The sequence below is a fragment of the Passer domesticus genome, chromosome 35 (genome assembly GCF_036417665.1).
Source record: "Passer domesticus isolate bPasDom1 chromosome 35, bPasDom1.hap1, whole genome shotgun sequence".
Lineage (NCBI taxonomy): Eukaryota > Metazoa > Chordata > Aves > Passeriformes > Passeridae > Passer > Passer domesticus.
This window is the reverse complement of record NC_087508.1, coordinates 85,127-99,465: the sequence shown is the minus strand read 5'-3', so window position 1 is coordinate 99,465 and position 14,339 is coordinate 85,127. Positions and strand designations below refer to the sequence as shown.

General features: G+C 59.2%; 2 protein-coding genes across 2 annotated transcripts in view; both read right to left on the bottom strand.

The window, feature by feature from the left end:
- The window catches only part of LOC135288742 (delta-like protein 3), a 9,698-nt gene extending 6,246 nt beyond the window's left edge, over positions 1–3,452 (bottom strand). The window contains 1 exon segment of the mRNA XM_064402137.1: positions 3,448–3,452. Coding sequence (XP_064258207.1) covers positions 3,448–3,452 — 5 coding nt within the window.
- Positions 3,453–3,510: 58 nt separating this feature from the next.
- Positions 3,511–13,432, bottom strand: LOC135288741 (mitochondrial import inner membrane translocase subunit TIM50-like). The gene is given in 15 exon segments (XM_064402136.1): positions 3,511–3,756; positions 5,047–5,153; positions 5,798–5,845; positions 5,983–6,091; positions 6,160–6,258; positions 7,567–7,608; positions 7,610–7,672; positions 8,495–8,614; positions 9,080–9,138; positions 9,526–9,547; positions 11,337–11,351; positions 11,353–11,369; positions 12,234–12,341; positions 12,785–12,794; positions 13,247–13,432. Coding segments are annotated over 15 exon segments (1,116 nt in total). The 3' UTR covers positions 3,511–3,645.
- Between the last annotated feature and the right edge of the window lie 907 nt (positions 13,433–14,339).

Below are 14,339 nucleotides of genomic sequence, written 5' to 3'. Positions count from 1 at the left end.
AAATCCCCCGAAATTAACCCAAATTCCACCCGAAATTAACCCAAAATTAACCCAAAATTAACCCAAAATCACCCCGGGACCCCCCGGGACGGAGAGCACCCGGAGCTCCAAGACCCCCGCGGGGCGGCCCTGCGGACCCCAGACCCAAATTAACCAAAATTAACAAAAGTCATCCCGAAATTACCCAAAAATAACACAAAATTAACCAAAATCACACCGAAATTAACCCAAATACACCCAAAATGAACCCAAATCACCCCGGGACCCCCGGGCACGGACAGGACCCGCAGCTCCAGGACCCCCGCGGGGCGAGCCTGCAGACCCCAGACCCAAATTAACCAAAATTTACAGAAATCCGCCCGAAATTAACACAAAATTAACCCAAATCACACCGGAATTAACCAAAATTGACACAAAGAGACCCAAAATCACCCCGGGACCCCCCGGGACGGAAAGGACCCGCAGCTCCAAGAGCCCCGCGGGGCGAGCCTACGGACCCCAGACCCAAATTAACCAAAATCCCGAAAAATTAACTCAAAATTAACACAAATCCCACCGAAATTAACCAAAATCACACCGAAATTAACCAAAATTAACCCAAAATGAACCCAAATCACCCCGGGACCCCCCGGGCACGGACAGGACCCACAGCTCCAGGACCCCCGCGGGGCGAGCCTGCCGACCCCAGACCCAAATTAACCAAAATTGGCAAAAATTAACCCAAAATCAACACAAATCCCACCGAAATTAACCAAAATCACACCAAAATTAATCCAAATACACCCAAAATGAACCCAAAATCACCCCGGGACCCCCGGGGACGGAGAGGACCCGCAGCTCCAGGACCCCCGCGGGGCGAGCCTGCCGACCCCAGACCCAAATTAACAAAAATTAACAAAAATCCCCCCGAAATATCCCCAAAATCCACCGAAATTAACCCAAAATTAACCGAAATCACACCGAAATTAACCCAAAATCCCACCCGGGACCCCCGCACGGACCCCCGCGACCCCCGGGGACGGAGAGGATCCGCAGCTCCAGGACACCGAGGGGCGAGCCTGCAGACCCCAGACCCAAATTAACCAAAATCCCCCCGAAATCCCCCCAAATTTACCCAAATTCCCCCGAAATTAACCCAAAATCCCACCCGGGACCCCCAAAATCCTCCTCAGGAGCCCCGCGGGGCGCGCCGGGCGACCCCAGACCCGAAATTAACACAGAGACCCCCGAAATTAACCCAAAATTAACCCCGGGACCCCCAAAATCCCCCCCAGGGACCCCAAAATCTCCCTCCGGGACCCCCGAAATTAACCCAGAGAAACCCCAAAATCCCCCCCAGGACCCCCGCGGGGCGGCCCTGGCGACCCCAGACCCAAATTGACCCAAAGAGCGCCAAAATCCCCCCCGGGACCCCCAAAATCCCCCCAGAGTCCCCAAATCCCCCCCAAAATCCCCCTCAAGACCCCCAGAATCCCCCCCAGAGACCCCAAAATCCCCCCAGGACCCCCAAAATCCCCCCCTAGGACCCCCCAAAATCCCCCCCAGGACCCCCCGCGGGGCGGCCCTGGCGACCCCAGACCCAAATTGATCCAAAGAGCGCCAAAATCCCCCCCAGGGACCCCCTAAAATCCCCCCCCAGGACCCCCAAAATCCCCCCCAAAATCCCCCCTAAGACCCCAAATCCCTCCCCAAGACCCCAAAAATCCCCCTCAAGACCCCCAAAATCCCCCCCAGGACCCCCAAATCGCCCCCTCCCCAAATTCCCCGCCCCCCTCACCGGGGCGGGGCCGAGGAAGAGGAGGAGGAGGAGGGGCAGGAGGGGGAGGGGCAGCAGCATGGCCGGGTCTGGGGTCGCGGGGGGTCCCGTCGGGGCCGGGGCTCGGCGGCCTCTGGGCCCCGCGCCGCCCCCAGACCCATTTGAAGGCGGCAAAGCCCCGCCCACCGCCGCGGGCCCCGCCCACCGCGCGTAAGCCACGCCCACGAGGCACCAAAAATGGGATTGGGACCCAAAAAGGGGATTGGGACCCAAAAAAGGGGATTGGGACCCAAAAAAGGGGATTTGGACCCAAAAAAGGGGATTGGGACCCAAAAAAGGGAATCTGACCCCAAAAAAGGAGATTGGGACCCAAAAAAGGGAGATTAAAACACAGAAAAGGGAATCAGACCCCAAAAAAGGGGATTGGGACCCAAAAAAGGAGATTTGGACCCAAAAATGGGGATTGGGACCCAAAAAAGGAGATTGGAACCCAAAAATGGGGAGATTCAAACCCAAAAAAGGGGATTGGGACCCAAAAATGGGGATTGGACCCAAAAAAGGAGATTGGGACCCAAAAATGGGGATTGGGACCCAAAAAAGGGGAATTTGGACCCAAAAAAGGGGATTGGACCCAAAAAAGGAGATTTGGACCCAAAAAAGGGGATTGGGACCCAAAAAAGGAGATTGGGACCCAAAAAAAGGGGATTGGACCCAAAAAAGGGGATTTGGACCCAAAAAAGGGGAATTTGGACCCAAAAAAGGGAATCTGACCCCAAAAAATGGGGATTGGGACCCAAAAAAGGGGAATTTGGACCCAAAAAAGGGGATTGGACCCAAAAAAAGGGAATTTGGACCCAAAAAAGGGAGATTCAAACCCCAAAAAGGGAGGCTGGGGCCTCAAAAGGGGGATTCAGCCCCAAAACCACCCAGAAAAGGAGATTCAGCCCCAAAACCTCCCAAACCTGTGGGATCTGGCCACAGACCCGGCTCAGAAAGGGGAATTCTGCCCCAAAACGGGGATTGAGCCCCAAAATGGGGAATTCATCACCAAAAATGGGGATTGAGCCCGAAAAATGGGGAATTCTGCCCCAAAAACGGGGATTGAGCCCCAAAACCTCCCCAAAAGGGGAATTCAGCCCCAAAATGGGGGATTCAGCCCCCAAACCCACCCAAACCCGCGGGATTTGGCCCCAAAAAGGGGATTGAGCCCCAAAAATGAGGATTTAGCCCCAAAACCACTCAAAAAAAGGGGATTCAGCCCCAAAAATGGGGATTGACCGCAAAAAGGGAGAATTCAGCCCCAAAATTGGGGATTCAGTCCCAAACCCACCCTGAAAAGAGGGATTTGACCCCAAAATTGGGGAACCAAGCCCCAAAATGGGAACTGAGTCCAAAATTGGGGATTTGACCCCAAAATTGGGGAACTGAGCCCCAAAATGGGAATTGAGCCCCAAAATTGGGGATTTGACCCCAAAAACGGAGAATTCAGCCCCCAAACCCACCTAAAAAAGGGGGACTTGACCCCAAAAATGGGGATTTGACCCCAAAATTGGGGATTTGACCCCGAAAATGGGGATTTGACCCCGAAAATGGGGATTTGACCCCAAAAACGGGGATTCAGCCCCAAACCCGCGGGGGTCCCCCCCAGACCCCTCCCCAAATCCCCTCCCCCAACCAGAGCACCCCCAGACTCCATTTCCGCCTTTATTCGCCCCCAAAATCGGGGCCGGGCCCCCCCAGACCCCTCCCCCACCCCCCCCAATCCCCTCCCCCACCCGCGGCGTTCTGGGAATTCGGGGTTGGGGGAGGGGAGGGGGGATTTGGGGTGCCCCTCCCCCCACGGCGCCGTCCCGCCGCGGCGATGACGTCACGGTGACGCCGCGGTGACGTCACTGCTGCTTGGAGCGCGGCCAGAGGCGCCCGGTGAGGGAGCCCAGGAAAGGCCCCGCCCCCGGCGGCTTCCGGCCCTGCGCCAGCTCCGCCCTCCGCTGCTGCTCCTCCTATCAGGTGAGACCCCCAGGTGAGACCCCCCAGGTAACCCCCGAGACCCCCCAGGTAACCCCAAATATCCCCCCGAGACCCCCCAGGTGTGCCCAGGTAACCCCCAGGTGAGACCCCCCCCAGCTCCGCCCTCCGCTGCTGCTCCTCCTACCGGACAGGTGAGCTCAGGTGAGACCCCCGAGACCCCCCAGGTAACCCCAAATATCCCCCCGAGACCCCCCAGGTATCCCCAGGTAACCCCCGAGACCCCCCAGGTAACCCTGAGACCCTCCAGGTAACCCCAAATATCCCCCAGGTGTGCCCAGGTGAGACCCCCCCCCCAGCTCCGCCCTCCGCTGCTGCTCCTCCTGTCACAGGTGAGACCCCCAGGTGAGACAGGTGAGACCCCCCGAGACCCCCCAGGTAACCCCTGAGACCCCCAGGTAACCCCCAGGTAAATCCCACGTGTATCTCAGGTGCCCCCAGGTGTATCCCAGGTGCCCCCAGGTGTATCTCAGGTGCCCCCCAGGTGTATCTCAGGTGTGCCCAGGTGCCCCCAGGTACCCCCCAGGTGCCCCCAGGTGTATCTCAGGTGCCCCCCAGGTGTATCTCAGGTGTGCCCAGGTGCCCCCAGGTACCCCCCAGGTGCCCCAGGTGTATCCCAGGTGTGTCCCAGCTGTCTCAGGTGTGCCCAGGTGTATCCCAGGTGCCCCCAGGTGTGCCCAGGTGTATCCCAGGTGTATCTCAGGTGCCCCCAGGTGTGCCCAGGTGTATCCCAGGTGTATCTCAGGTGCCCCCAGGTGTGCCCAGGTGTATCTCAGGTGTATCCCAGGTGCCCCAGGTGTGCCCAGGTGCCCCCAGGTGTATCTCAGGTGTGTCCCAGCTATCTCAGGTGCCCCCAGGTATATCCCAGGTGCCCCCAGGTGTATCTCAGGTGCCCCCAACTGTGCCCAGGTGTATCCCAGGTACCCCCCCAGGTGCCCCCAGGTGTATCCCAGGTGCCCCCCGGTGCCCCCAGCTGTGCCCAGGTGTATCCCAGGTACCCCCCAGGTGCCCCCAGGTGTGCCCAGGTGTATCTCAGGTGTGCCCAGGTGTATCCCAGGTGCCCCCAGGTACCCCCCAGGTGCCCCCCGGTGCCCCCAGGTGTATCTCAGGTACCCCCCAGGTGCCCCCAGGTGTATCCCAGCTGTCTCAGGTGCCCCCAGGTGTATCCCAGGTGCCCCCAGGTGCCCCCAGGTGTATCCCAGGTGCCCCCAGGTGCCCCCAGGTGCCCCCAGGTACCCCCCCGGTGCCCCCCGGTGCCCGCAGACCTCCTGGAGGCGGGAGCGGCGCCGCAGGAACGCGGCCAGGGGATCGGCCTCGTGCGAGTAATTCTGCAGCACGGCGCGCACGTCCTGCACGCCGCTGAGCGCGATGGCTGCGGGGAACGGGGGACTTAGGGGATTTTGGGGGGAAACTGGGGGGATTTGGGGCAGATCTGGGGGGAGATTGGGGAATTTTAGGGGTGAATTTGAGGGATTTCAGGGGGAAACTGGGGGATTTTGGGGAATTCTGGGTGTATTTTGGGCAGGTCTGGGTGGGTTTTGGGTGGGTGTGGGTGGGTCTGGGCTGGGTTTAACGGGGTTTTTGGGCCATTTCAGGACATTTTTGGGCCATTTCAGGACATTTTTGGGGCGTTTCACCCACTCTTGAGGAAGGCAGCCAGGTCGTAGAGTGCGCGGTCCTCGGAGCCATTGGGGTTTGGGCGGGTTTGGTGAATTCTGGGTGGGTCTGGGTGGATTTTGGGCAGGTTTGGATGGATTTTGGGTGGGTTTTAACGGGGTTTTTGGGCTCTTTGGGACATTTCAGCCACTCTTGAGGAAGGCAGCCAGGTCGTAGAGCACGCGGTCCTCGGAGCCGTTGGGGTTTGGGTGGGTTTGGTGAATTCTGGGTGGGTTTGGGCGGGGTTTGGATGGATTTTGGGTGGGTTTAACGGGGTTTTTGGGTTATTTCAGGACATTTTTGGGCCATTTCAGGACGTTTTTGGGCCATTTCAGGACATTTTTGGGGCGTTTCACCCACTCTTGAGGAAGGCCGCCAGGTCGTAGAGCGCGCGGTCCTCGGAGCCGCTGGGTTTGGGTGGGTCTGGATGGATTTTGGGCGGGTTTGGATGGATTTTGGGTGGGTTTAAAGGCATTTTTGGGGCATTTCACCCACTCTTGAGGAAGGCCGCCAGGTCGTAGAGCGCGCGGGTCCTCCGGAGCCGCCGTCCCAGCGCGGCAGGGCCAGCCCGTTGTGCGGCTGCAGCCGGAACGAGTCCCGGCGCCAATCCACCACCACCACCCGCGCCGGGTCGCGGTTCAGGCACGAGATGTCCTGCGGGACGCCCCGAATCTGAGCTTTCCGCCCCAAAAAGGGGGCCGGGGGTGCCCGGGGGTGCCCACCTTGACGTGGTGGCCGTCCATGTAGCGCGTGGCGTCGCGGAAGAGCCGGTAGGAGACGAAGCCGTGCGGGTCGATGGAGTCGATCAGCGGGAACGCCGTCTGCGGGGCAGCGGGGGGGGTTGGGGGTTTTTGGGGGCTTTTTGGGGTTTTGGGGTTTTTGGGGGGCTTTTTGGGGTTTTTGGGGGGCTTCGAGGGGGTTTGGAGTAGTTTCTGTGGGGTTTGGGGTTGTTTCGGGGAGTTTGGGATTGTTTTGGGGTCATTTTGGGGGGTTTTGGGGTTGTTTTGGGGGTTTTGGGGTCGTTTCGGGGGTTTGGGAGTATTTTTGGGGGGTTTGGGGTTGTTTTGGGGTCATTTCGGGGGGTTTTGGGTCATTTTGGGGTAGTTTCTGGGGTTTTGGCATTGTTTTGGGGGTTGTTTCGAGGGGTTTGAGGTCGTTTCAGGGGTTTTGGGCTTTTTTTTTGAGGGTTTTGAGGTGATTTTTGGGGGATTTTTGACCATTCTTTTGGGGGGTTTGGGCTGGTTTCAGGGTGTTTTTTTGGGGGACTTTGGGGTGCTGTTTTCAGGGATTTTGAGGTGATTTTTGGGAGGATTTTGGACCATTCTTTTGGGGTTTTGGGCTGTTTTCTTGGGGATATTTTGAGGTGTTTTTTTGGGGGATTTTGGACCATTCTTTTGGGGTTTTGGGCTGTTTTTTGGGGTAGTTTTGGGCTGTTTTTTGGGGGGGTTTTGAGGTGATTTTTTGGGGGGATTTTGGGCTGTTTTTTGGGGTGGTTTTGGGCTGTTTCTTGGGAAATTTTGAGGTGATTTTTTGGGGGATTTTGGGCTGTTTTTTTTGGGTGGTTTTGGGCTGTTTCTTGGGGGGGTTTTGAGGTGATCTTTGGGGGGGATTTTGGGCTGGTTTTTTGGGGTGGTTTTGGGCTGTTTTTTGGGGGGTTTTGAGGTGATTTTTTTGGGGGATTTTGGGCCATTCTTTTGGGGTTTTGGGCTGTTTTTGGGCTGTTTTTTTGGGGTGGTTTTGGGGTGATATTTTTAAGGATTTTGAGGTGTTTTTTGGGGCCATTCTTTTGGGGTTTTGGGCTGTTTTTTGGGGTGGTTTTGGGCTGTTTTCTGGGGGGTTTTGAGGTGATTTTTTGGGGGGATTTTGGGCCATTCTTTTGGGGTTTTGGGCTGTTTTTGGGCTGTTTTTTGGGGTGATATTTTTAAGGGTTTTGAGGTGTTTTTTGGGCCATTCTTTTGGGGTTTTGGGCTGTTTTTTGGGGCTGTTTTAAGCTGCTTTTCCACCCCCATTCTGTTTTACCCCCGAACCACCAACCCCCTTGACCAAAACCCCTCAAACCTCCCCCAAACCCCCCCAGGACCCCCCCAAAACCCCAAATCCCCCCGAATTCCCCCCAAATTGCTGCTGACCATGCCGGTCTCGGAGGTGAAGACGACGATCTCGTAGAGGGGGCGCGAGCTGCTGCAGGAGGTGCTCGATGCCCGGGCGCTTCTTGAACCGCCAGCCCGTCACCAGCTGGTTTGGGGCAAATTCCCGCCGTTTTGGGAAAAATTCTGGGGCTTTGGGGGGAAATTCCGGGGGTTTGGGGGCAGATTTGGTGATTTTGGGGCAAATTCTGGAGGTTTTGGGGCAGATCCTGGAGGTTTGGGGCAAATTCCAGAGGTTTGGGCAAATTCCGGGCGTTTTGGGGCAAATTCCGGGGGGTTTTGGGAAAAAATCCAGAGGTTTTGGGCAAATTCCGGGGGTTTTGGGGCAAATTTGGTGATTTTGGGGCAAATTCTGGAGGTTTTGGGGCACATCCTGGAGGTTTGGGGCAAATCTTGGAGGTTCTGGGGCAAATCTCGGAGGTTTGGGGCAAAATTCCGGTGGTTTTGGGCAAATTCCGGAGGTCTTGGGGCAAATTCCAGGGGTTTTGGGGCAAATTCCGGAGGTTTTGGGGCAAATTCCGGAGGTTTTGGGGCAAATTCCTGCGGTTTTGGGGTCCCTCACCGACCACTCGGGGTGCAGCAGGATTTTTTTTGGTGGTTTTTGGGCTGGTTTTGAGCTGTTTTTATTGGGTTTTTGAGCATTTTTTTGGGGGATTTTGGGGTTTTTGGGTTTTTTTTGGGTCTGGGGGATTTGGGGTCCCTCACCGACCACTCGGGGTGCAGCAGGACTTTTGGGATTTTTTTGGTGGTTTTTGGGCTGGTTTTGAGCCGTTTTTTGGGGGATTTTGGGGGTTTTTGAGCCGTTTTTTGGGGTTTTTGAGCCGTTTTTTTGGGGTTTTTGAGCCGTTTTTGAGCCGTTTTTTGGGGGATTTTGGGGTTTTTGGGTCCAGGAGTTTTCGGGGTCCCTCACCGACCACTCGGGGTGCAGCAGGACCCCCGTGAGCTCGATGACCAGCGTGTAGGGGGGCTGGTAGTAGGGCTCCTGCAGGGGGTCGGGCAGCAGGCGCGCGCTCGTCGGCTCGATGATCATCTGGGGGCATGAATTGGGGCAAAATTGGGAGATTTGGGACAAAATTGGGACATTTGGGACAAAATTGGGGCAAAATTGGGACATTGGGGGCTCGATGATCATCTGGGGCAGAATTGGGCAAAACGGGGAGATTTGGGACAAAATTGGGGCAAAATTGGGATATTGGGGGCTTGATGATTGTCTGGGGGCAAAATTGGGGCAAAACGGGGAGATTTGGGACAAAATTGGGACACTGGGGGCTCGATGATCGTCTGGGGGCAGAAATGGGGATAAAACGGGGAGATTTGGGACAAAATTGGGACAAAATTGGGACATTTGGGACAAAATTGGGACATTTTGGGCATTGGGGACACAAACAGGGACACTGGGAGCCCCCAAACCCCCCCCTAGACCCCTCCAGGACCCCCAAAATCCCCCCAGGACCCCCCCAAGCCCCCCCAGGACCCCCAGGACCCCCAAGCTCACCTGCCTGTAGTCCTTGAAGTACTTGTAGGTTCTGCGCAGGTGCCGGATCCCAACGGGGTCTGGGGACCCCCAGAGACCCCCGGGGGGTCAGGGGGACCCCAGAGGGGACAGGGGACCCCCAAAAGGGGACAGGGACACCCCAGAGGGGGACAGGGGGGACCCCAAAAGGGGACAGGGACCCCCCAAAAGGGGACAGGGACCCCTCAAATGGGGACAGGGACCCCCCAAAAAGGGGACAGGGACAAACCCAGAGGGGACAGAGTGACAGCCCCCCCCCCCCCCCGGGGTGGCAGTGCCCCCCCCTCCCCCTTTGTGTCACACCGGGGCGTGAGCGGGGCTGGGGGTGACAGCGGGGTGACAAACGGGGGGTGGCACCGGGGCAGGGTCCCCTTGTGTCCCCCCCTGTCCCCCCCTGTCCCCCTCCTGTCCCCCACGGGGTCACTCACCGCTGTCAAACTCATCCGGGATCTGTGGGGACACAGAGGGGACATTGGGGGACACTGGAGGTGGCACTGAGGGGACACCAAGGGGACATTGGGGGACATTGGGGACACCGAGAGGACAATGAGGGGACACACAGGGGACAGTGAGGGACAAGGAGGGGACACAAAGTGACACAGAGGGGACACTGAGGTGGGCACAAAGGGGACACTGAGGGACATTGGGGGACATTGGGGACACTGAGGGGACACTGAGGGACATTGGGGACACTGAGGTGGCACAAAGGGGGACACTGAGGGACACTGGGGGACATTGGGAGACATTTGGGACAATGAGGGACATTGGGGACAACGAGGGGACACTGAGGGGACACACAGGGGACAGAGAGGGGACATTGGGGACACTGGGGGACACTGAGGTGGCACAAAGGGGACATTGTGGACCTTGGGGGACACTGGGGGACATTGGGGACACTGAGGTGGCACTGAGGGGACACTGAGGGGACACACAGGGGACAGTGAGGGGACATTGGGGACAGAGAGGGGACATCAAGGTGGCACAGAAGGGACATCGAGGGGACAGTGAGGGGACATTGGGGGACATTGGGGACACTGAGGGGACATTGGGGGACAGAGATGTGGCACTGAGGGGACACAAAGAGACAGAGAGGGGACACTGAGGACAGAGGGACAGGGAGGGGACAGGGAGGTGGCACTGAGGGGACACTGAGGGGACAGTGAGGGACATTGGGGGACATTGGGGACAACGAGGGGACACTGAGGGGACATCAGGGGACAATGAGGGAAACTGAAGGGACATTGGGGACAATGGGGTGGCACTGAGGGGACACTGAGGGGACATTGGGGACACTGAGGTGGCACAAAGGGGACACTGAGGGACACTGGGGACAGGGAGGTGGCACCGAGGGGACATTGAGGGGGACATCAGGGGACACTGAGGGGACACCGAGGGGACATCAGGGGACAGGTGAGGTGGCACCGAGGGGACATCAGGGGACACAAAGGGACACTGGGGGACGCAGAGGGGGCAGGGCCAGCCCCCCGCGGGTGACAATTGGTGACAATTGGTGACAATTGCCAGCGAAGGTGACACCGCTGCTCCCCTGTCCCCTCCCCCGGCCGTTGTCACCCTCTGCCACCCCCTTTGATGTCCCCGGATGTCCCCGCGGGCAGGAAGGGGCTGGGGTGACAAAAGTGACACAGGAGTGACAAAAAAGGGACAAAAAAGGGACAAAAAGGGAAAGAAGTGACAAATAAGGACAAAAAGTGACAAAAAGGGGACAAAAAAGGACAAAAAAAGACAAAAAGGGACAAAACTGACAAAAAAGGGACAAAAAGGGACAAAAAAGGACAAAAAAGGACAAAAAGGGACAAAAAGGGACAAAAAAGGGATAAAAAGGGACAAAAAGGGACAAAAAGGGACAAAAAAGTGACAAAAAAGGGACAAAAAGAACAAAAAAGGGACAAAAAGAACAAAAAAAGGGACAAAAAAGGACAAAAAGGGACAAAAAAGGGACAAAAAAGAGACAAAAAAGGACAAAAAGGGACAAAAAAGACAAAAAAGGACAAAAAGGGACAGCAGGGACAGCAGGACAGGGCCAGCGCCGCCCCCCCCCCGCACTGTCCCCCCCTGTGGGGACAGCTGTCACCCAGTGCCCCCCAGTACATCCCAGTGCCCCCCCAGTGCCCCCCCAGTGCCCCCCAGTACATCCCAGTGCCCCCCCCAGTGCCCCCCAGTGCCCCCCAGTACATCCCAGTGCCCCCCAGTGCTCCCAGTGCCCCCCCCATCCCCTCACCTTGTCCCCGTGCTCGTTCCACGGCGTTGCTGCCTGCGGGGACAGAGGGGACAATGGGGACACTTGGGGACACTTGGGGACACTTGGGGACATTGGGGACACTTTGGGGACATCGAGGAGTGTCCCTGCAGTGTCCTGGGGGGACAGGGGGACACTTGGGGACACTTCTGGGGACACTGGGGACGTTTTGGGGGACATTCGGGGACACCTGGTGACACTGCTGGCAATTTGGGGACACTTGGGGACACTTTGGTGACACCTGGGACCTTTTTGGGGACACTGGTGACACTGCTGGCAATTTGGGGACACCTGGGGGACACTTTGGGGACATTTGGGGGGCATTTGGGGACACTGGTGGCGCCTTTGGTCCACTCTGGGGACACCGAGGGACCCCTGTGGTGACACTGGGGGCATTTTGGGGACACTCTGGGGACACTTTGGGGACACTCTGGGGACACTCAGGGACCTTTGGGGACACTCAGGGATCTTTGGGGACACTCAGGGGACACTCTGGTGACATTTGGGGACCTCTGGTGACACTCAGGTGGCATTTGGGGACACTTTGGGGACACTCAGGGACCCCTGTGGGGACACTGGGGGACACTCTGGGGACACTCAGGGATCTTTGGGGACACTCCGGGGACATTTGGGGACACTTTGGTGATATTCGGGGACACTCAGGTGACACTGGTGACCCTTTTGGGGACACTCAGGTGACACTTTGGGGACCTCTGGGGACACTCAGGTGACATTTGGGGACACTTTGGGGACACTTCAGGGACCTTTTGGTGACACTGGGGACACTCCGGTGACACTGGGGACCCTGAGGTGACACTGGGGACCCTGAGGTGACACTGGGGACCCTGAGGTGACACCTGTGCCAGGTGTGCCACTCACCGAACACGTAGAGCACGGCGGCGCCGCCCGAGGCCGCCAGGAGCCCCCCCCAGGCGCAGCAGCAGCGGCCGCAGGGACCCCCCGGGACCCCCGGGGTGGGTGGGGGTCCTGAGACCCCTCAGGGGGGCTGGGGGCTTCACCCCGACACCTGGGGACAGGTGAGAGAGGGACAGGGGACACCTGAAGACCACTTGGAGACCCCCGGGGGGCACCTGGGGACCCCCAGGGACAGCCTGGGGACACCTTGGGCACACCTGGGGACCCCCAGGGACAGCCTGGGGACACCTGGGAGACACCTGAGGGACACTCGGGAACCCCCAGGGGGCACCTGGGGACCCCCAGTGACACCTGAGGACAGCCTGGGGGACACCTGGGGACACCTGGGAGATACCCGGGGGACCCCTGGGGGCACCTCAGGACCACCCGGGGACACCTGGGGACTCTCGGGGGGACACCTGAGGGACACTCGGGAACCCCTGGGGGACACCTGGGGACCACCCAGTGACACCTGAGGACAGCCTGGGGACACCTGGGAGACACCTTGGGCACACCTGGGGAGACCTGCGGACACCGGGGGGGACACTCGGGACCCCTGGGGGACACCTGGGGACAGCAGGCGACACCTGGGGAATCTCGGGGGACACCTGGGCACACCTGGGGGACACTCAGGGGACACCTGGGGACACCTTGGGCACATCTAGGACCCCTGAGGACAGCCTGGGGACACCTGGGGATGAGGAGGACCCCAGCCACACACAGAGGGGACCCCTGGGGACAAGAGGGACACCCAGGGACTCTCGGGGGACACCTGGGCACACCTGGGGGACACCTGGGGACACCTGGGGGACACTCAGGGACCACTGGGAGATACCTGGGGGGACACCTGGGGACATCAGGGGGACACGTAGGGACCCCTGAGGGAGCCCTGGTGACAACCGGGGCACACCTGGGGGACACCTTGGGGACCCCTGGTGCCCCCCGCCCCTCCCCCCGTGCCCGCCCCCCGCCCTCACCTGGCGCTGCCGCAGCCGCTCCCGCAGCACCGCGGCCGTGTCGGGGCCCGCGGCGGGGGGCGCTGAGGGCGCGCCGGGGCCCGGAGCCCGCGGGGGTCCCGGGGGGTCCCCGGGGGTCCCGGGGGTCGCGGCCCGGACCCGCCGCAGCCCCCAGGCCGCCGCCCGGCCCGCCATGGACGCCGCCATGTTGCTGTACGGCAACGCGCCGGCGCGGGAGCGGCGGCCAATGGGAGCCGCGGGGTGGGCGAGGGGGGAGCCAATCAGAGGAGAGGGGTGAGGGAGAGGGGCGGGGCGAGCGGGGTGTTCAGCCAATGGCGGCGAGGCGGGCGGCCAATGGGGGTGAGGGGAAGGCGGGGCCAGAGGCGCGGCAGCCAATCAGAGCGAAGGCGGGAAAGGCCGGGCCCGGGGAAATGGCGGGCTCGTGGCCCCCGAAAGCGGCACCGAAACCCCCAAAACTGACCCCAAAATCAGCCCCAAATTCCCCCAGACTGGCCCCAAAATGGGCCTGGAAACCAGCCCCAAATTCACCCAGACTGGCCCCAAAAACCTGCCCCAAACCAGCCCCAAAACTGGCCTGAAAATCAGCCCCAAATCCCCTGAAACTGGCCCCAGAACGGGCTCTGAAACCAGCCCCAAACCCCCCAAAATTTGCCCCAAAATGGGCCCCAAAATCAGCCCCAAATCTCCCAAAACGGGCCTGGAAATCAGCCCAGATTTCCCCCTAAAACTGGCCCCAAAATCAGCCCCAAATCCCCCAGAAAGGGCCCAAAACCCCCGGATTTGTCCCAAAATGGGCCCCAAAACCAGCCCAAAATTCCCAAAAATCCCGCCCCAAACCAGCCCCCAAATCCCCTGGAATTTGCCCCAAAACGGAAGCGCTGCGCCCGCGGTTCTTTATTGAACACCAAAACCAGAAACAGCAGCTGAGGGGAGAGCAGGAACGGGGCAGAAAACGGGCAAAAAAGGGGCAGAAAATGGGGGCAATAAAAGGGTAAAAAAGGAGCAGAAACAGGGCAAAAAAGGGGCAAAAAGGGGCAAAAAAAGGAGGAAAAAATGGGCAAAAAAAGGAGGAAAAAGGGACAGAAAAGGGGGA